At 44.1% G+C, this 23,275-nt stretch overlaps 1 protein-coding gene across 1 annotated transcript; it reads left to right on the forward strand.

Annotated features, from left to right (window-relative positions):
* Positions 1-11,453: 11,453 nt before the first annotated feature.
* On the forward strand, positions 11,454-17,976 carry LOC124700289. Its single transcript, XM_047232444.1, has 14 exons — positions 11,454-11,655; positions 12,588-12,669; positions 12,794-12,897; positions 13,418-13,544; positions 13,625-13,719; positions 13,973-14,096; positions 14,745-14,825; positions 15,696-15,794; positions 15,898-16,068; positions 16,173-16,260; positions 16,342-16,412; positions 16,491-16,559; positions 16,894-17,037; positions 17,429-17,976. Exons 1-14 carry the CDS (start codon positions 11,615-11,617, stop codon positions 17,624-17,626), a joined length of 1,494 nt encoding a protein of 497 aa, XP_047088400.1. The 5' UTR covers positions 11,454-11,614; the 3' UTR covers positions 17,627-17,976.
* The last annotated feature ends 5,299 nt before the right edge of the window (positions 17,977-23,275 follow it).

Raw genomic sequence — 23,275 nt, forward strand, 5'->3', positions numbered from 1 at the left:
GAAAAAGTTTTTGTTCCCCCTCATTTTTGAAATAAGGACAACTAATCAAGGTTGAAAAAGTTGGGGTGTTACAATCCAAGTAGTCAGTCCATGGGTTGGGCAATTTTTAACCAAAGATTTCATTCTTTCCCAAGCTTGAGCAACATGTTCATTATCCAATTGTTTAAAATTCATTATGCTACTCCTCAAAGATATAATTTTAGCAGGGGGATAATATCTACCAATAAAAGCATCCTTGCATTTAGTCCATGAATCAATACTATTCTTAGGCGGAGATAGCAACCAATCTTTAGCTCTTCCTCTTAATGAGAAAGGAAACAATTTTAATTTTATAATGTCACCATCTACATCTTTATACTTTTGCATTTCACACAATTCAACAAAATTATTGAGATGGGCAGCAGCATCATCAGAACTAACACCAGAAAATTGTTCTCGCATAACAAGATTTAGTAAAGCAGGTTTAATTTTAAAGAATTTCGCTGTAGTAGCAGGTGGAGCAATAGGTGTGCATAAGAAATCATTATTATTTGTGCTAGTGAAGTCACATAACTTAGTATTTTCAGTGGTGGCCATTTTAGCAGTAGTAAATAAAGCAAACTAGATAAAGTAAATGCAAGTAACTAATTTTTTTGTGTTTTTGATATAGCAAACAAGACAGTAAATAAGGTAAAACTAGCAACTATTTTTTTTGTGTTTTGATATAATGCAGCAAACAAAGTAGTAAATAAAATAAAGCAAGACAAAAACAAAGTAAAGAGGTTGGGAAGTGGAGACTCCCCTTGCAGCGTGTCTTGATCTCCCCGGCAACGGCGCCAGAAAATATGCTTGATGGTGTGTAATTCACACGTTCGTTGGGAACCCCAAGAGGAAGGTATGATGCGCACAGCAGCAAGTTTTCCCTCAGAAAGAAACCAAGGTTTATCGAACCAGGAGGAGCCAAGAAGCACGTTGAAGGTTGATGGCGGCGGGATGTAGTGCGGCGCAACACCGGGGATTCCGGCGCCAACGTGGAACTCGCACAACACAACCAAAGTACTTTGCCCCAACGAAACGGTGAGGTTGTCAATCTCACCGGCTTGCTGTAACAAAGGATTAACCGTATTGTGTGGAAGATGATTGTTTGCGGAGAAAACGGTAAAAACGAGTATTGCGACAGATTTGTATTTCGGTATTAAAGAATGGACCGGGGTCCACGGTTCACTAGAGGTGTCTCTCCCATAAGATAAAAGCATGTTGGGTGAACAAATTACGGTCGGGCAATTGACAAATAGAGAGGGCATAACAATGCACATACATGTCATGATAAGTATAGTGAGATTTAATTGGGCATTACGACAAAGTACATAGACCGTCATCCAAGCTGCATCTATGCCTAAAAAGTCCACCTTCGAGTTATCATCCGAACCCCTTCCGAGTATTAAGTTGCAAAGCAACGAGACAATTGCATTAAGTATGGTGCGTAATGTAATCAACAACTACATCCTTAGACATAGCATCAATGTTTTATCCCTAGTGGCAACGATACAACACAACCTTAGAACTTTACGTCCTTTGTCCCGGTATCAATGCGAGGCATGAACCCACTATCGAGCATAAATACTCCCTCTTGGAGTTAAGAGCAAAAACTTGGCCAGAGCCTCAACTAATAACGGAGAGCATGCAAGATCATAAACAACACATAGGTAATAACTTGATAATTAACATAACATGGTATTCTCTATCCATCGGATCCCGACAAACACAACATATAGAATTACAGATAGATGATCTTGATCATGCTAGGCAGCTCACAAGATCCAACAATGAAGCACAATGAGGAGAAGACAGCCATCTAGCTACTCGCTATGGACCCATAGTCCGGGGGTGAACTACTCACTCATCACTCCGGAGGCGACCATGGCGGTGTAGAGTCCTCCGGGAGATGAATCCCCTCTCCGGCGAGGGTGCGGAGGAGATCTCCAGAATCCCCCGAGATGGGATTGGCGGCGGCGGCGTCTCAGTAAGGTTTTCCGTATCGTGGTTCTTCACATCAGGGGTTTCGCGACGGAGGCTTTAAGTAGGCGGACGTCAATGTGGGGGGCCACACGAGGGCCCCACACCACAGGTCGGCGCGGCCAAGGCCTGGGCCGCGCCGCCCTATGGTGGCGGCCCCTCGTGGCCCCACTTCGACTCCTCTTCGGTCTTCCGGAAGCTTCGTGGCAAAATAGGACCACGGGTTTTGATTTCGTCCAATTCCGAGAATATTTCGTTACTAGGATTTCGAAACCAAAAACAGCGAAAACGACAAGCTGGCTCTTCGGCATCTTGTTAATAGGTTAGTTCCAGAAAATGCACGAATATGACATAAAGTGTGCATAAAACATGTAGGTATCATCAATAATATGGCATGGAACATAAGAAATTATCGATACGTCGGAGACGTATCACATATGGGTACTTGCAGATCACCGACATGAGGCAAAGAGATAAGGATACAAGATTGCAAAACTCCTATTTAATCCTTACACATATAATAAGATTAGATGCACATAAACGCGCGTAGGGCGGACAAGGGCTTCGACGACCGAGAGCGAAAGGCACGGCGGCCAGACCTGCTGGTGCTTCGGCTAGGCCAACAGACCAGCGGCGAGGAAGAGCACATGGTTGGCCTGCAAGGGCGTCCCAGTCGACTAGACTGCGAGGAATTCGAGAGCGAATTCCGCACTTCTAACACATTGTAGAACAACTTATTCGAGCAAAGGGTGCCACAACGCTATGCATCCTGCCGTAGACGGGAGGATGGCCACGAGCGGCATCGGACGACGTCCCATGCAATGTGGCAGGCACCATGAAGTTGTTACCTCCCTTCTACTCCGGTGTGAACGTCACCCTCGCCATCCACATGATTTGGAAGGCTAGAGAACAATCGGTACACCGCCACACCCCTCGCCATCCACGGGATTGGGCCCGAGGGTCGAGGGTGCTGGGTTGCCGGTAGTTAAGGGCGTGAGCTGGAAACTAGGCGTGTGAGACGAGAGGAGTGACGACATCCTCCTCCTTTTACTCTTTGAAAAAGAGGAATATAACCTGTGGGGACCTTTTCGTAAATATACATGTATGGACAGTTCCTCTTGTGGGCCCTATCGTCGATGTGGCAGTTGTCAAAGTGGCACGTAGACAGGTCAAAGTGGTCGGAGCAAAATATAACCTCGTGTGAATCTACCTGCGGAAGATATTCAATTTCAAAGAACATGAACTTAAGTAAAGGTGCGGGAAAAGAATAGAGACCGCTCATGCAGTTTACTCTTGTTAGTAATAGCTTTTTTTGAGATATACTCTTGTTAGTAATCTAGTTTTCCGTACTCTCTTCGTTTCAGAATCCAAGACTTTAATATTTCCTTCTACTTTAAACTCGAGGTTATTGCACCACAAGTACAAGAACTTGCACTCTATGTGCATTTTCATACAAAATCTTGTAAAGTGTGTTCCACTCATACAACAACTTGTCCTAGACGTGCACAAGTCATACAATTCAATGTGGTGGCGACACGTGGCAGTTGTAAAGTGTGTTCCACTCATACAACAACTTGTCCTACACGTGCACAACTCATACAATTCAATATGGTGGCGACACGTGGCAGTTGTAAAAGTGTGTTCCACTCATACAACAACTTGTCCTAGACGTGCACAACTCATATAATTCAATGTGGTGGCGACACGTGGCAGTTTCTAGACAGGAGAGGAAGATTTTTATTGCAACGTTGAAAAAATATGATAATTGCGAACATGTCTTCGCTCCAACTAACGGGGCACCCTAGCTTTCTGTTGTGCAGACTTGTAATAATGGCGTGTGCCACCATAATCTGTGCTTGCTCTAATCACGTTGCCACAGTACAGAGAAAACCCAACTTTCAGACGAAAACCATTGGCCCGATCCAAGTTTTGCCACAAATTCAGCAAGTTGCTTAACCCTAGCCTTAGTTTGCCCATTCGTTGGAAGTCTGCAAACCTAGCATCTCTACAGGAGGATAACACGTGGGTTATTTTAAATCTAATGTATACACTACATCATTGCCAATTAGCTACTACATGCTCGTAGATCACTTCATTAATATATGACCGTGATATAGAGAAATCCCAAAAAAAACCAATCGAGAAGTCACAATTACCTCTGCCTCCAAATACAAGCAGCCTCTTCTCAATCATAGTGGCAGAATGCCCGCATGTTGGAGGCGGCGCTGATAAAGCAAACTGCTTGTTGGAAACACTATCCAACAGAAAACCCAAAAAATAGAAGTAATAATAAAGGGCCAAATATATCAGTAAAATACGTAAGTTATCTCACTTTGTGTCCATGACATATACATCAGACGGCCACTTTTTTGCCAGCCCAGCCACCATACCTGAGTAAACATGAACATGACCTTGACAAACTCAGAGACCCAGTAATGACAGGGGAAATTTGATTGAAAAAATTCGATTACATGACAATTTTCCTGTTCCCTATGGATGATGCGGCCGCAAGCTCCAACAGAGACGGCAAATCACCAAAGCCGGACATCTCCTACCAATTTAAAACGAAACTTATAGCAGTTTCTTGAAAGACTAACATTACAATTAAACGTACTACCTCAACTCCCTCTTGTTTGCTACCTAATTCAACCGTACAATAGCTGGTTAGGTATTAATTATTGATCACAATGAGATAAAACAGTGCAATGATCCATGGATTATTTTCGGTGCTAGTTTCAAACATCTTATCGAGACTATTTTATAGCTGAAAACGCATCTTAAATTAAAGTTATAGTTTCAAAGATAAAAGGTTTTTTTTCCTTTTCACCAGATACATTATACAGGCCAAAAGAAGTACCCCTCTACTTTTGGCACGTCTCCTCAATAGCTGAGCTGGTCAGCTGAATCCTGCTGGCCCGCACCCTTGAGGTTGCAGGATCGAAACACAGGGGAAGCATGGAATTTTTTGACCCCTAGCTAGGGTGCCCCATTAGTTGGGGCGAGGACCTGTTCACAATTATCATATTTTTTCAATGTTGCAATAAAATCTTTCTCTCCTGTCTTTAAACTGCCACGTGTCGCCACCACATTGAATTGTATGAGTTGTGCACGTCTAGGACAAGTTCTTGTATAAGTGGAACACACTTTACAACTGCCACGTGTCGCCACCACATTGAATTGTATGAGTTGTGCACGTGTAGGACAAGTTGTTGTATGAGTGGAACACACTTTACAATTGCCACGTGTCGCCACCATATTGAATTGTATGAGTTGTGCACGTCTAGGACAAGTTGTTGTATGAGTAGAACACACTTTACAAGATTTTGTATGAAAATGCACATAGAGTGCAAGTTCTTGTACTTGTGGTGCAATAACCTCTTTAAACTCTGTAAAATGTAGTACAACTTAGCTCCAGAATTTAATAAAATAAAAAAGATGTAAAGTTGGAGGACGCAGACAGCAGACTCGTGAGAAAAGCCTGTGCGTCTCTCTCCAACGCTCGGTGGTCCCCTGGAGAGGCCGAGCCACCATAACGTGCGTTGCTACCAAACTACCCTTCTCTCCTCGCTGTGCTCCACAGGGCCGTGAGGGTATTCTCGTCACAGGAGCTCTTCGTGCTTGCCAATTTGCTATCAGGTCAACCGATGACGCGTGGGCCCTGCACGGAGGAGTATCCTGGGCGAGGTGGACAGGGCAGCCGCTGCAGCCCAGCCCGTGCTTTCGGAGCCGGGCCCAGGAGCAGGTGAATATTCGGGCCTTTGCGGGCTCCAAGTGCGTAGCAAATTTGTGCGTCCAGAAAAAATACGTAGGGCCCCGTACCGAACTGCTTCTTCTGAATCCAATCTCCTTTCCAGTTGTCTGGATATTTTGCCGAGACAACCCTGGGGAGATGCAAAATGAGTAAGCAGAGGCTTTCCCCATTAAACAATGGGGACTGGGGAGTGTCCATAGGTCAATGGGAAAATGAGCAGCGTACGACGTAGGATAACGATGGTTATAGAGCCCAAGCGTATTTTATATCGTTTGACCTAGTAATGACCAGTGTTGGGCTGAGGCCGTCTTAGTAAAAGCACTCCTACTTGTACTTGCACATTATGAACTCTAATGATCTTTAATTGCGGAATGTTCACTTGCGTTAACACACACATTATGTCTTCACGAGGCTCAAGCTCATCCAAGGCGCATAGGCTCCGAAAAAACGCTTCGTCCGCTCCGCTCTCCCGCGGGCGGAGACGGGCGATCCCCACGACCTAGCGCCGCCAGGCCCAGTTTCCCTCTCTCCTCCCCTTCGCCGCCGTCGGCGCAGGCCGCCGGGCAAAGTTCCGCGCGGTGCCGGCGGCGGCGGACTCGCTCCTACCCGCGCGCGAGGCGGGCGACGCGGGATCTTCCGGAGCTGGCGGCGGTGCACCTCGGTGGGCAAGGTTCGGCGGCTGCGCTGCGCTCTGCCGGGAGGCGGCGGCGCGCGGGTGACGTGGCGGCGTCGGCGCAGCCTCTTGGCGGCGGGGCGGCATGGAGGTCGGCGGCGGCGCGGGCGGCGCGGTTCGACCCGGATGCGGGCACTGCCGGGCCCTATGCGGGCTTGGGCGGGCCGGATGCGGCATCCTAGGTGCGCTCCCCGGCGGGCTGGTGGAGACTCTCTGGCTGAGTGTGGCTACGACGGTGGCGCGTGGACTGCGGCGCGGCCACGTGAGCTTCACGAGCCCGTCGGGCTCGGCCGGGCCGAAGGGCCTGGTTTGCTCCTGTTGCTTGCGTCCGGTCTGTCACCGCGGTGGCGGTGGAGGTGGCGTCCTCCCGCGTGGCTGCTGTCCGGCCCCTCGGCTCGGGGTGTTTCCTACCGGTTTTGTCGGTCTTCGTCAGTGGGTCACGGTGAGACGGCGGTGGTGGTTGCGTGACCGTGGTAGCGCGAGTTGGTGGGTGGCGAGGTTGGCGGAGCATGACGGAGTGTCCGGGGTCGTGGGTCTTTGGGGGACGGGAGAAATCCTTGTCGATGGTCGACACCGACGCGGTGACGCTCGCGGGCGCCACCATTCCCTCTTGAGGGGCGTCGGGGTTTCCCCTTCCCACCGCCCTTCCGCATACCGGGGGAAACCCTAGGCTTGTCCGGGCAGCGACGTCGTCATCGTCGCATCCCTTCTTGAAGGTGCTGCTTTGGTATGCGGCGCTTCGGAGGGCTAGGCTCGTGGTGGGAATCTTCCGGAGGGCGCAGCGGTTGCGGATCATCAGCGTTTTCGTCGATCCGGCTTTGTCATCCTTTCTTTCTTTTTTCTTCTTTTGTTTTCTCTTGGGCTTTGATGTGCTGTTTGCCCCAGCGGTGGTCGCTACCTTGTATCAGTTCGTTGCTATATTAATATAGCGGGGCGAAAGCCTATTTCGAGGCTCAAGCTCATATGTTTCTCACAAATATCACAAATATACTTCACATGCAATAGCCAACGCCAATTTTAAATCAAAAGTTGACGCACTAAATACTACCTTACGGGTTGTAATCCTCACATATATACAATTCTTTGTTGCGTTAACTATCGACAACTCAAAAGTTTGCTGTGCCAACCTATTACGCTGATGTACCACGTGTATTCATTGATTCTCACGCATTATTATATTTATACATTTGTATTTTCTCATTATACTTTGTATAAGAGAAAATAAACATAAATACCAAATTAACACATATTAATGGAACACATAAATAATAAGAGTAAACATATAAAAAATAAATAGGATAACATACTGAGAAGAAATGAAAATGAAGAAAGTCATGACCAAAGTTTGAGTTCATAACATTGAGAATCATGAAAGATTGGCTACCACATATTCCACTTTATCTTTTCTTCAAATTACATTTTATTTAGCCATCATGTAGTCAATTGTTGAGCACATGAGTCAACTTTTATATCCATGGGAAGTCGGGAGGCATAAGAAAAAGCATAGCTATGTCGACGACTGTTTTGTTTTTCGGAGTGATGAATACAAGTCGCAGCAAACATGCTTTTGTCTCATCACAATTCATAAGAGATATTGTAAGGTAAAATCTATCAGACTATCTTTCAATCTTGTTCTGTGTTATCAATTTGTATCGAGTAAAAACAATGTGGCCAAATATTTGATAGTGTCAAAGAGCTTGGGGTAAATATTAACCATATTTGTGTTAGTAATACAAAAACTCGAAGTTTATTGTTATACAACTGAATAATTAACACTGCAAATACATCCATGCTAATGTAGAACTATATTTTATGGTGAAAATTTATATTTTTATAAATTTGAGTACGAGAGGTTTGTACTGAAATGAGCTCCATACAAACATAAGGAAAGACTATAACAACAAATCATGTATATCTACAAAGTAGATTGTATCGATTATATATATAAAGTTTGTTGTGCCAACCTATTAGGCTGATGTACCACGTGTATTCATTGATTCTCACGCATTATTATATTTATACATTCATATTTTCTCATTATACTTTGTATAAGAGAAAATAAACATATATACCAAATTAACACATATTAATGGAACACATAAATAATAAGAGTAAACATATAAAAAATAAATAGGATAACATACTGAGAAGAAATGAAAATGAAGAAAGTCATGACCAAAGTTTGAGTTCATAACATTGAGAATCATGAAAGTTTGGCTACCACATATTCCACTTTATCTTTTCTTCAAATTACATTTTATTTATCCATCATGTAGTCAATTGTTGAGCGCACGAGTCAACTTTTATTTCCATGGGAAGTCGGGAGGCATAAGAAAAAGCACATCTATGTTGATCACTGTTTTGTTTTTGGGAGTGATGAGTATAAGTCGCAGCAAACATGCTTTTGTCTCATCACAATTCATAAGAGATATTGTAAGGTAAAATCTATCAGATTATCTTTCAATCTTGTTTTGTGTTATCAATTTGTATCGAGTAAAAACAATGTGGCCAAATATTTGATAGCGTCGAAGAGCTCGGGGTAAATATTAACCATATTTGTGTTAGTAATACAAAAACTCGAAGTTTATTGTTATACAACTGAAAAATTAACACTGCAAATACATCCATGCTAATGTAGAACTATATTTTATGGTGAAAATTTATATTTTTATAAATTTTAGTACGAGAGGTTTGTACTGAAATGAGCTCCATACAAACATAAGGAAAGACTATAACAACAAATCATGTATATCTACAAAGTAGATTGTATCGATTATATATATATATATACTATAGTACTTGCATGAATTTCAGTATCTATATATAGGAAGTTGTATAGAAGTTCGGGTCCAAAAAATATCCTGAGAAATTTCTACAATAGGATTATGTTGCTTAGTTTAACCAGTAGTAATTTTACAATTTATGTGGTGTTAACAAGTGTTTTATCCAATGCCAATTTTTGCCATTGGAGCAATGATGTGAATAAGCATGTTATTCTCGGGAAAAAATTGACGATTATGTCCACAAGAGGGATACGCTGAGCACGGACGATGTATGCCCGGGCTTGAGTGGTCCGTTTATCAAATAAGGCAATGGGTGGCGATCTTATGATTCCTTAGCATTTAATGGCTCGTTGGAATTTCCTTATGTATGTGTATATACAATGTAATGGAGGTCACCCGATTGTACAAAGAATGTCTACGAATTCAATGCAGGGGCAATATAAATTTAGGACGCGCCAGCTGCTACAGGTTATGTACTAGCACAGGATGCTGATCGTCTAGCTCATCATGTACCAAAACGGCCCATCATGTGCCACAGGATTAATCATGATATTCCCTCCGTTCACATTACCTCACTTTCTAGGATTAGTGAAATTTAAACTTTATAAAGTTTAGTCGAATATCTAGAAAAAATATCAGCATCACAAGGACCAGTTTAATTATACATAGTCATACTACAAAGCTAGGAGGCAAACTAACTTTCCCAGTAGAGGGGCTTGGGACATGATCATATCCTGAGCCTGAGGTATGCTACAACAAGTTGGGCGATGCTGACGAGAAGAATTGCCACAAGTAACAGGTGGTCACCAGGATCAAGCCGAGCTCGAGCTCACCGGACGGAGCTTGATCTGCTGCAGAAATCCATCGGCTCCTGCCTCTGGCCACCTGCTGCTCCCCTCTAGCGCTACCAAACTGAATTCAGTACGAGCTCCCGCCCCTGGTCCACTTGGTCAATCTTAAGATTTGTCGGCCCAGTTTCTCAGACTCAGTCTCTTGAAAGTGTTCATAGAGGTAGGGTGTGAATGTATGTTGTGAGTGTTTACATCTGTATTCGCTCTGATTCAACTGACTCAACTTTATCTAGATACAGATATATATAGACGTGTTCATTGTCTAGTTAGAGTGTCTAGATAAAGTTAAATTAATTAATATGAATTCAGAGGGAGTGCTTTATTTCCTCATTTAATAAAATAAAAAATTAAGGATGGATGAAAAGAAAAAGGAGTAGGTAGCTAGGATATGGGGGCCCTCGGGCCAGCCCTGCATATCATGCAAGTTCTCATGAGGACTCCATAGTCGAAAGCACGCTTATGGTGACGGGGGGCACTGAAGCAACATTTAATCTCTCGGTTGCACATAAAAATAGAGTTTTATACACTCTTTGCAAAACAACCACCAACGGAACACCTATCGCCAACGAAACATACATGAAGAACTTAACCACAGATATATATTGTTCAAAAGACATAAAACAATACAAATATGAGCAAGGATCCAATTATGACATCCACGGTACATTCTGTTGCTGTATCGATCGTTTGTCGGAGCGATGCTTTGCACGATGTATTGTCTAAATAAATGCATATCATTGTCAACTTTCATACTACGTATCCTACTCCACTATACGCCTTTTGAGCAGTGAGCAATAATGTTCCAATAAACCGCTTTTCATGCTTCACAACAATACCCATCTCTTTACATCTGCCCATTCACACCCAAAACTAGAAAAAAAGAAGGAAGTGCGTGCCGGTAGGTCATCACTCGTGCGAAAGTAGACCAATCAGTACACAACTGCCCCTACCTTTTGAGAGCTTGCACCCATGCCATGCAATTTGCCCATGCGCGGCGCATGTGATGTGCGGCGAAGAAGTCGGCCGGGAAAACTTCAGGGGCGAAAGTACAAAAGTACGAATAAATGGCGTTGAAACCCATTTAAATTCAGTTTTTGCTTATTATCTCCCCACCACGTCGTCCTCTTTAACGTTCACATTGCGCACGCGGCCGGCCCATCTCCCTCTCCGGTCCCCGCCGCCGCGAGCCAACTCCACCAGGCTAGTCCCCCGCCGCCGAGGACCTCCCCCGCTCCGGCCCCGCACGCCGACTCTGCTGGACGGGCTCCGCGGCCCGCGGCGAGCATTTCGAGCTCCGGCCCGCCGGAGACCGCGCCGGATCCGGCGCGTTCCGCAGGGCTCGCGCGGAGCCGCGCGCTGCGGCTGGCGCAGATCCGCGGGTGCTCGTTCGGGATTTTGCGGGGGCAGTCCCCAGTTGGAGTTGATTGCGCGGGTTGGTGAGGAGGTTGGTGCGTGGGGAAGCTAGCTGCTGCTGGTGGGCGGCTGCGGTACATGAGCGCCGGAAACTTCCGCAGCCGCCGCCGCCGCCGCTTCGTCGTGGTCCGAGACCTCTCGCGGCGCGATGATCGAGCAGTTCGTTAATTTCGTCATCCGCCCGCCACGGTAACCGCCTCGCTGTCTCGTTCCCACTCCTCTGGCCAAACTACAGCTTGGGCTGAGCTGCAAGTAGGTCAAAGCCTGCTGCTACTTTTACGCCAGTAGTACTATATTATTATATTTAGGTGATTTATAAATGGCAATACTTCGCTCAATGAGCTAGCTGTGTAATTTGTCCATCAACGCCCAGTCCGAGCTTATGGAAAACGGCGGTGATTTTTGGCCACTCATTGTAATCTTACCACCAACGCACAAGTTGTATGCAAGCGACAAGGGAAGTCCTGTGCTCAAAATGGGGAAAAAGTTAAAATAAGCTTAGAGCAATTCCAATAGTATAGCCAACTGCTTGCTATAACAAGATGTCATATTATTTGTAGTCATCATATAACTAACATGTATAATAGTTGGCTATAAGAATGTAGTACTTTACTAATATATGACCCACCTTTCACTCTCACAAAGTGCCTAGGAGCACGTGCAAGAGCTGGCTATTGCATAGTAGCCCACCTCCCTTCTCTCTCCTCTTCTCTCTCCTCCAACTCATCTAAAATATATTATTTAATGTCTTATAGTCAGCTGACTGGACTCTATTGTACTTGCTCTTAGGAGCCAAAATTTGTTGGTCGAGACTTGATAATGCGAATCATATCCTAGGTCTCTAGACTCTAGTTGTTCAAGTAGCTCCTCGTGGGTCATATGTTTTGTAGTGGCAAAGTTAAACTGATCTGAAAGAATAAAAGTAATAACTGCAGTAAAACTCTTACATTTTGTTAAGACGGGTAGTTGCATCTTGACTGCACTTTTCTCAAAATAAATTTATGCCTTTCTCGTTAAGATGAAAAAAAGGGAAACTTCCAAGCTCTAAATTTGGTATTCACCAGATGAATTTATTCTCTATGTACTGGTACAGCTGGTTAACTGGAAATACGTTTCTACAGTGCAGAGTACAATCCAGATCAGTATTTATGGGAGCCAGAGTTTACTCTTGCTGGAAGAAAGTACAAACGAATAGACTTGGAGGCAAGTAAGGGGAGCAACTTTTGAGCCTTTTTTTTCTGTGTTCCATTTGCCAGTTAAAAGACTTCATGCTGATTGTCAACATTTTCTGTATTTTGGACTTATTCGTGTACTTATCATGTGGCAGCTTTCCAATGAAAGAAACCAGATCTTGAAGTGCAGCCACTATGTTCCTGCCGTCATCCCAGAAAACACTGCGCTTCCATGTGTGATCTACTGCCATGGGAATAGGTATTTTGGGGTTTCTGGCTCGTGTGTTCTGTATGTCCTATCCATATGAGACATGACTCACTTTCTGATTCAATGTATTTGGAAGTATACTTGTCTACATTCTAGTACTCTCTCCGCACCAAAATGTAAGCTGCACTTTATTTTGCATGGTCTTTGATACATGACTTTGACCACTAATATATACTAAATTATATGGATTGGGAATGTATACATGATTCGTTGCATTTGTCTTGCAAAATACTTTTTATATTTTATACTAATTTTGTGTACATATTATAAGTACAAATCATTGTCAAAGTTTCAAGTCGCTGACCAGCGAAAATCAAGGGCACCTTATATTTTGTTAAGGAGGGAGTACTGTTTAACACATAAAGCCAAATTGCAACATTAGATTTAAGTTACGTTCACATATGATTTATCCAGATGAATCGTGGCATTTTTTTTCTTTTTGCATGGTGTTTATGTTGATTAATCACCAACAATGCTGGCCAATTGATTTTTTTTCTTAAACTTAATGCAGTGGGTGCAGAGCAGATGCAAATGAAGCTGCTGTCATACTTCTCCCTTCAAATATAACACTTTTTGCACTTGACTTTGCTGGATCAGGGCTATCAGGGGGAGAGTATGTCAGCCTTGGTTGGCATGAGGTACATATTCATTTTAAATTTCAAAGAACATTACTATCGTTTGGTGATCGCAGTGTTCTGACAAAACATACAACCACCAGAAACAGGATCTCAAATGTGCAGTGTCCTTTTTGCGGAAGAATAAGGAAGTTTCTTGTATAGGTCTTTGGGGGCGATCGATGGGTGCTGTTACAAGGTATTTTGGTTACAGTGCTTGTGCCTTCTACTTTATGGCAAATTGTTCGGTGTACTGTTTCTCTTAGTGCTATAACGTTTTTGTGATGTGTTCAGATAATAAGTTTGCGCATCTTAAGAGTTTCTGTGTATTGTTGAAAAATCCTGATATTAGATTATATCCTTATCCACGAAATATCATAAACATTGTAGGTTTTACTGGATGGAATTGTATTTTGATAGTTCATCACACTTTTAACCAAACTTTGATGCAGCCTGCTGTATGGAGCAGAAGACCCGTCGATTGCTGGCATGGTTTTGGACAGTGCTTTCTCTAACTTGTATGAATTAATGCTGGAGCTTGTAGATGTTTACAAAATCCGAGTTCCTAAGTTCACGGTATGCTTATCTTTTGCAGAACATTTTGCTTTCTTGTTGTGGATGAACTGATTATAGAACAGGTTCACTTTGTGTAATTGGTAACGCATAGACTTCGACGAGTTATGTCTTACATGCTAATTGTTGGTTTATGGTGCACTTGTATCCTTGTAGCTATGCTTGAACTAACTTCTGTTTGTATACACAAAAGGTGTTGTATGTGCAACAAGAAATGTACCATGTTTACAGGGGTGTGCAAAAAGTGAAACAGTGTAAAACAGCTAGTGGAAGCTAGTTCATTTCCTTTCACAAACTAAATCCTCATTTTCAGACTAGTACAAAAGAATGAAATGGATGAAACCGGTTAAACCGCTGGACTGGTTTTGCCCACCCCTACATGTTTATGTCTAGGAATAATATGAATCTTACAAGGAAATTTTCAAATTCTGGAAGTCTTGAAGTACTATTCATTTTGGTGTCCATGGTCCTAGTGTTGATATCTTATACCAGCTCAATTTAAATCTATGTTGCTAGGGAAGCAGACTTTGAGTAAGCTATAGATTGAATTTGTGTACTAACTTACTTGCAAGCAATACATAACATCTAACTTACTTGCAGGCAATACATAACATGAACTGTTTACGCCACTCATGTTCTATATGGTTTCAGGTTAAAATGGCTCTACAGTACATGCGCCGTGTCATTCAGAGAAGAGCTAAGTTTGATATAATGGATCTTAATGTTGTTCAGGTTTGTTTTCTAAAATAGCATGCTGTTCTTCTTAATTACTAAATAGGCTGATGGAATTGAAGACTAATGAAAATGTGATAGGAGATGTTTGTTAGCATTGCAACAACTGGAGGCTCCATATCAGTAATAGTAATGTGCACTAGATATGAACATATGCTATAGATTACAGTTAGAAAGGATTGTAGTCAGCCTATGTATGTACAGATGTCTTCAAAGGACTGCAATGCAAAATAAAGTTTTCTTCTATGGTTATTGCATGCATGTTTAGGAGGAAAAATGGCTGTGCAAGCATATGTTAGGCCAATGCTTTGAGTGGTTCCCACACATGTAATATCTCTCTAGGTCAGATGGCCTGTAAGCAATTGGGCATGTGAAGCGGGAGACTGTTTTCCATGCAACTAGGTTGTTCGTGAGGTGTTTAGCAGTAGTCTCGTTCCTCAACCAGGTTCTCTGGTGATGGCATGGTAACTTGGTGAAAAATCGAGGTCTATCGACTAGAAGAGGGAGGGGAGAGAGGTGCGAAGTAAACTAAATCTAGCAACAAGATGCAACAAAAGTACTGCAAGAAGTAAAAGCTGGATGTGAAGACACCGTATGTATTCTGAAGTTCAAGTTGTTGGCAACAATTTTACGTCTTCGTTGGAGATTCTAGGCCGCTAGGCACTCATGTCATGAAGTCTTCTCTTTCTCCTTCGTCTTGAAACATCCTCTGCATAGTATTAGTTGTCTCATTGTGATTTCTTGGTATATTAGGTAGTCTAGCAGCCATGATGTTCTAATTATCATGGTTTTCAGTCAAACGCTTTCTTATGTGTTTTTCTACCTCCTATTTCTGGATACATGAGCTTTACTACCCTTTTTCTTCTCCAGTTTGCCCCGAAGACGTTTATTCCGGCACTATTTGGACATGCATCAAGTGATATGTTCATTCAGCCGCATCACACTGACCGTATTCACCAGGCGTATGCGGTAACTGTGCTTGCTTTACATACTCTGATAAAAAGTAGATTGCTTAAACATACAGACCTATGCTGGGCATATTTTGTGAATGTAACTTTGTATTCCTTTGCAGGGTGATAAAAATTTAATCAAATTTGATGGCGATCACAACACCTCTAGGCCCCAATTTTATTACGATTCTGTTTCAATATTTTTCTATAATGTTCTGCACCCACCTCAATTTCCGTCTTCATGCTCAAATAAGTTAGAGAAGTACTACAACCGTGGTGCTGGAACAAATGAGGTAAGTTTTCTATTCACTCCTTCATCAAAACTTCTGCTCTGTGTTATATGGGAATCAGGCACTCTCCCAGGGAATTTACACCTGTCTTCACTTGACTTTTCCAGAGCTTACTGTGTGAGATCATAAATGGTCTAAGAGCCGCTAGTACTGATGCAGGAAGTTCATCCGCCGCTGCAACTAGTTTCACCAACGGTGTGCCCCAGCCCATATAGTAGCTACTAACAAACACGAGTTATCCCCTGTTGTTTGCTGACTCATATTTCATTGTTTCAGCTACAAAATCAGTAGTGGAATTGCTAACAGAGAGGGTCAATCAGTTGTCTGTTAAAAATGACAATGACTTGGTAAGTCCACTAGACCATCAGTGGTAGGTTTGCCTCTCATACGTGATATCCGAGGTGATATATCTCCATTTAATGCAGGATTTCCTTTTGGACGAAAATCATAACCTCACCGAGATGGAGGATAACACCCCCGAGCCTCATATACAGGTATAATATAAATATGATGAGGCTTTATTTTATTGAAATTGGTAGATTGGTTTGCCATTTTTAAATTCAATGCAGCAATCTGTAAAAAAGCAATCACTAAATATGAGCATGATGCAGCCCGCCTATCTGTGTTTCTGAATTTCTAGTCACCATATCGAGGCTAACAATAGTGCGATGAACTGAGGCTATCAGTGAATTTTGGTATGGCTGTTATTGCATGACAACAAAACCATATTCTGTCAATCTGTAAATATTCATTGGCTTATTAGTTTTAGACTACTTTCTGAAGATTGATCTTGCAATTTCACTGATGAGAAGTTCTTTTCCATTTAAGGATAAAGCAACCAAGCAAAATGAGGAGTGCTGCTCATACACAAGTTCAAACAGAGAGAGTTGGGGAAGATGTTCTTCCTTGGGGGCAGCGAGTGATGGATCATCCTCAGGCGAGCGTCCTGGGGTTTCTGATCATAAGCATAAGGTGAATTTATTTCTTCAGTTTACATGTCTTTCAATTACTCACATAATTGCTATAAACTAAGCATCAAAGTGGCACATCACATGTGACAACTTGACAAGGGTTTACTATTATAGAATTTTTTCTTTACAATCCCTTTAAGCACCCCTTCTTTTGGGCTTATGGCAGCAGGAAGCCAAGAGCTGTTTAGAAGGTAAAGCTTATGATAGGCTCAAATAGGTCACAGAGTCAATTGCATTTTTTATGTTTGCTTATTGCTGGAACAAATAGCCATATTTCAAATTAGTGATTTTGCTTTCGCTAATTACATTATCGGGTAAAATTAGCAAAACTTTATTCCAGAGAGAACAACTTCTGATAGTTGTAGATTCCATCATTTGCTTCCAAACTGCAGAGCTTGACGCTGAGAGCTCTGGCGACGCCATTGAGACGGATACGACGGAAGCCACTCACTATACCGAAGGAGAGGAAAAATAGGTCTCTATGGAAGAGACTCAATCAGGAGAGGCATGATATGGGGGAGAGCTTTACCCAGCGTTTTAGGCTGTGCATCCACGGCCAAGCTCAGGACAAGAGAACAAAGTCATCTTGACAAACTGTGAATACTCAGTTTAACACAGACAGAACTGCTAGGGACATGATGATTCACCAACAGAAACGCACCTTGATTCTGACCCACGGTGCCGACCCTGTTATATACTCACTACTGAATATGTGAAGCAAGCCATATGTAACTGTCGTCTTTGTCCATCGTATCACATTGGTCATGTTGATCCCAGGATTTGTAGAATTGTAGTGTGACCATTGGTTTGGGGATGGAACCCCTGCATTATATGAGCAGTTCAGTAGGCTTTTGGAGTTCAAATTGTATTGACATAACACATCATTTGTATTGTTGTTTGGAAACCTTATGGCTGAGGGGCGAATTGCCCATGAATCGTATCAGGCCTCTTGCTTGAGCCATATGCCAACCGGTGCAAAATTGTCTTTGAGCAATACAGCCGTTGGCATTCTCATCTGCTTGTGAGAAGAAAGTTTGATCGACTCTGTTCTTATTCACACAAGTGTTCTCAAAGATTAGACTTCAGTGCAGTAGGAGAATTGCTACCAATAGCAAAGTTGCACGCTTGAAAGGAAGAAACAGGTAGCAGGAGCCGGAGAGAATTGCAGAAGAAACTCGAGAACAGTGATCGGGATCGCGATCTCACAGGAGTCCTAGCCCTAGGGGTGTTTGTGAGTCGCCAGAGCGTCCTGTGAACCTAGGAGCCAGACAGTTGCAAATGATATGACATCTTAGAGCATCTCCAATCCCCACCCGCGTCCCCCAAATATTAAAAATATTTTTTTTGGCATTTTTATTTCAATTTCCACAAACTAATACATAATAGGGAACGTAGTTTACACGAAAACATAATTTGGAACATGATTTTCCACAAACTAATACATAGTTTGAACCATGGTGGACACAAATATAAAATATTGTAAAAAAACTAAACCTAACTAGGCCGTGCATCGAAGGTTTTGTGTGTTCGCTGCCAAAAAAGAACACTCGAGGGCACACCCAGTCACCCAAACTGGAAAATCAAGCTGGAGACGATGCCCTTGTTGGTTCTACCGATGAAGAACAAACAGAGACCTCCGTGCACGTATTCGCTGCGAAGAAATAACACTCTTCATTAGTCGTCCTCCTCGTCGGTGCTGTCGCCGAGGTAGTCCCGGCGGCAGTGCGTCTCGTCGAAGACCTTGACGCTCATGTCCCTGTCGTCAAAGTAGGAGAATAGGAGGACGAAGCCGGCTTCGAGGCTGTGGTGGCGCGCGAACTTCTCCCAGCCGATGTGTAGGTACACCTTGCCGCGCGCGTCGTAGATCACGTCGACGATCCACCGGTAGTAGCCGCACGAAGCCTCCCGCAGATGCATCGTGCCCGGGCGGTCGTCGCCGGCGACGTAGACGGCGAAGGAGTCCGGCAGCCTCTGGATGCCGCGTGGGTCGCCCTTGAGGACGAGGACGAACTCGAACAGCACGCCCGCCTCCACGTCCATCTTCAACGATGAAGACGACGGCGTGGTAGGCGAAGGCGAGCGTCACCTCTGCCGCGGCCGCGGCCACGACCATGACCACGACCGCGAGCTCGGCCTCCGCCTCTCCCAGCCATGGCGTCGACTCTTGTTGAGATGGTGGCGGCTAGAGTTGGGGAGAGATGCGCCAGGGTTTGTGTGTGAGAGGGACGATGAGAGGCAGTCCTTTTTATAGGCCGGAGGGGGCGGGGGAGCGGTGGCGCTCATTAACGTCGGCACGCAGAGCTAGGCGCGATGAGACGCGTCGCTGCGCCTCTGCGGGAACTGCACCGTCACTGCGCCTCTGCGGGAACTGCACCGTTGCTGCGAGCCAATAACTTCGTCGCGAGGTAGACGATAGGTAGGTTAAAATTTATTGTGCCGCTGACGGGTCGAACCCGCGTCCTTTCGCCTCGCTTTTCGGTGCGTCCCTGTGGGATGGGGACGGGCTCGGGGCGCCGGACACCGTATCGGGACGCGCCGGACAAAAAACGGGTTTGGAGGACGCGGCTGGAAGCGTTTTTTTTTGTCCGGCGCGCTCCAAATAATTTTGGGGGATGTTTTAGAGGACGCGACTGAAGATGCTCTTATCACATAATATGTGCAGCGAGGGAACAATGCCGCAGCGCGGTGCGTGATGAAAAACAATGAGAACGATCTCAAAAACGGAGCAAAGTGTCGCAGCTCTGAAGATGAAGGCCAACTTTACTCTCTCCCCTTGGTTTTATTTCATAAATTGCATACATAAACACTGGCCAACATTTCGTTTCCATGCAAAACAGTACGTAAGAAAGAAGGACCCCCATCATTTATCCACGCAGCAGTACCTTATCTCACTCTCGAAGCTGCAGTGGGCGTCCTTCCAGTTTGCGTACCCCATTTTCCTGAACGCCTGTCGGCATTGTTCATCCTCGCAGAGTATATCACCGAAACAGCGACCCCGCTCCATCACCTCGGCTGCACATGTTGTAAACGACCAGGCCAGGTTACTACCGCATTACTCTTGACGATAACGAAAATGCAATAATGTGTCAACAACGGAGTTAGCTGATAACAAGAAGTTCTTACCCGCTTGACAGTAGATTATTGAAACAGAAGACATGACTGCTAGAGCCATGAGGACAAGAGCCACTGAGTACATGGCCCTCGTGTCGCGCCGGTGGATCACAAGTGCCATCTGGATGCCAGCTACCTTTCTCCTCTTTCTTTCTCTTTATGTTTCCGAGCGAGAAGGGAACTATCTCTCGATGTTCTTGTAGTATTGCCTTGCTGGTATCTTGTTGAACATGCCCGCTCCTTTGTTCTCTTATATAGAAGCTGGCAAAGGGAAATTAATTATTTGGAGATGTACTTATATGTATTTATTGGTAGTATCATAAATTGATGTCACCATGCAAATATAGACACATTAATTCATGAGTGTGCATTCAATTGCATCATTATTTTCTCAATGGGTGCCACATTTATTGATTTATATGGTAAATATTCAATGTCATCCAATATTTATTAAGGCCAAGCAAATGAATAAATACACGCTCGCTATATTCACTGAATTATTGTTTTAGTGTTACTGCTATGCTCACTCAGGGTGGTTGTTTGTTTGAAGGCACTAGACACCTTGGATCCATCATTAATGATATATTTATGTAGCACCATAAAAAGTTATGTGTTGATATCACAGTACAAATAGTACTTAGTACTTGACATATTATTAAATGTTGTAACAAATATCACCTTTTTTTTTCTTACGCATGGTCTATTTACTATTTCTCATGTAAAACATACTAATCCTTTATGCTTAGCTAAAATAAATAAATATCAGATTTGATTTGATTTGATTTCGTTTCTTTCTTTTATTTCAGTGTGCTATCAATGTTTTCTTTTAGTAGATATTTTGTTCAGAGCACTTAAATGATGAACAATAATTTCTTAAACTCATTTTTACCACCTTTATCCAAATGTGCATTAATGATTTCCCATTAAATCAATTGATTAGCTATATATATAGACTAAGTGGTTGGTGTCATTTTTATGGTTTTCTCGGGACTATATTGGCTTGACATTATTCTACACTAGTCATACAAAATATATTGTTAAGCGATTCCGACAGACCTAAGAAATATCGATATTTGATTTTCCCTACACAAATACATGGAGTGTTACATAAATCTGTCGTGCAAAAGAACATAGATGTAATGTAATTCACATGGTAAATCCAATATATGAAAGATACAATAGTTAATGAACTGAAAATCTTTTCCTTGAGTTTTGGTGTTATGTCCTCACTTTCTGATTAAATTGTCAGCATACATTCATGCTTTTAGAAATCAAAGACTATTTGAGCTAAACGGTTGAACGGTGCCTTGATTCTGACTCACGGCACCGACCCCATTGTATACTTACCTACTGACTCTGTGAAGCAAGCCGCAGGTAACTGTCGCCTTTGTTTCAATCATATTGTCCAACGTTGGTCTAGTAGATCCCAAGCTTGTAGAATTTTAATGTGATCACTGGTGTGGGGAAGGAGCCCTGCATTAGTATCAGCAGCTCAGTGGGCTTTGTGAGTTCAAATTGTGATGACATAACACATCATTTGTATTGTTGTTTGGGGACCTTATTGCTGAGGGGTGAATTGCCCAGCCGTGAATTGTATCACATACAACGATCCCTTCCCTCCCTGATCCGCCGCCGGTAAGGGATGCATGCAATATGTGCAACGAGAGACGCATCACCGCAGCGCGGTGCGTGATGAAAAGCAATGAGAACGATCTCATCAGTGAAAACAGAGCAAAGTGTCGCGCTCAGCTGTGAAGATGAAGTTCAATAACTTCACTCTCTCCCTTGTTTCATTTCATAATAAATTGCACACATAAACACTGGGCAACGTTTCATAAAAAAGAAGGACCAACCTCCAATGCGCGGGCGCCGCCCAGGGTGCGCTTCTTCGCCTGGTTACTTGTGCGCGGGCGCATCCAATGCCGGGCCAACCTCCACCGGAAGAAAATCCTCGACCTCTCGTCGAGCGGCTGCCCCCTCTGTCCTGCCCCTCTGGAGACTGCCGAGCACATTATGTTCGGCTGCCCCTTTGCCCAGCGCTTTTGGGCTGCCATAGGCGCTCGCTCCGACCCTGCGCTGCCTGCTGCCGACGCCGCTCGGTGTGCGCTCCCTCCCTCGGCCCCGACTGACACCGCTGCTACTCTCCGCCTCCTTTGTCTCTGGCACCTTTGGAAGCACTGGAATAGGGTCGTCTTCGAGCGGCTCCCTCCCTCTCTCTCAATGCTCCGTAAACAATGCAGGGATGATGCCACCCTCTGGCGTGCTAGGCTCTCGTTGGAGCAGCGGTCCGACGTGGACCTCTGGCTCACTTACTTCCTCCCGGAACGGCCGTAGTCCTTGCCGTGTTTTCTGGTTTGTTTTTGAGCTCGCTCCCTTGCTGCGTTGGGCGATGTCTCCCCCTCTATTGTAATTTGCTGATCAAACACAGGGTTCCACCCTGATCTATCGATGAAATGGAATATTCAGGCGAGAGCTTTTCGCTCTCCCCGGTGAAACGTCAAAAAAAAAGAAGGACCCCCATCATTCTTTTGCGCAGCAGCAGAACAATATATCGCCGCAGGAGGCGTCCTCCCAGTTTTGGTACCCCATTTTCCTGCACGCCTGTTGGCACGGTTTATCGTCGCAGAGATCATAGCTGAAACAGTGACGATCCTTCTCCATCACCTCGGCTGCACATGTTGTAAACGACCAGGTTACTACCACATTAGTACTCTTGATAACCATAATGCATTACTAAGAAGCAGTGGCACGGCGGCACGCCGCGCCTATACAGTTGAAACAAAGAGTTTAGACATGATTAGCTCATAATACAGATATATTCAGATGGAAAAAAGCTCGGCGTCCACGTGAGGAGTGGAGTAGAGAGCCACGGACCAAATTGAGATGGTTGAGAGATCTCCAATTCGTTCGATCTTGGCGCTTGGTTGTGCCGCCATCTAGCCATCGCTCTAGTGGTAGGTGCATAGACTTTCATCGAGCTATCATGAGATTCGTTGCCGTATTTCGGTGCTTGGCAATGGGGTGCCAGTATTGCCCAGAAACAGGGGAAGGCAGAGAATTGTCCGAGGAGGACATGTCAAGGATGTGTGGCGAGGCGGCATGTTAGTACGGCCGTGCGGGGAGGAAAT

This window comes from Lolium rigidum, chromosome 1 (genome assembly GCF_022539505.1).
Source record: "Lolium rigidum isolate FL_2022 chromosome 1, APGP_CSIRO_Lrig_0.1, whole genome shotgun sequence".
NCBI classification, from domain to species: domain Eukaryota; kingdom Viridiplantae; phylum Streptophyta; class Magnoliopsida; order Poales; family Poaceae; genus Lolium; species Lolium rigidum.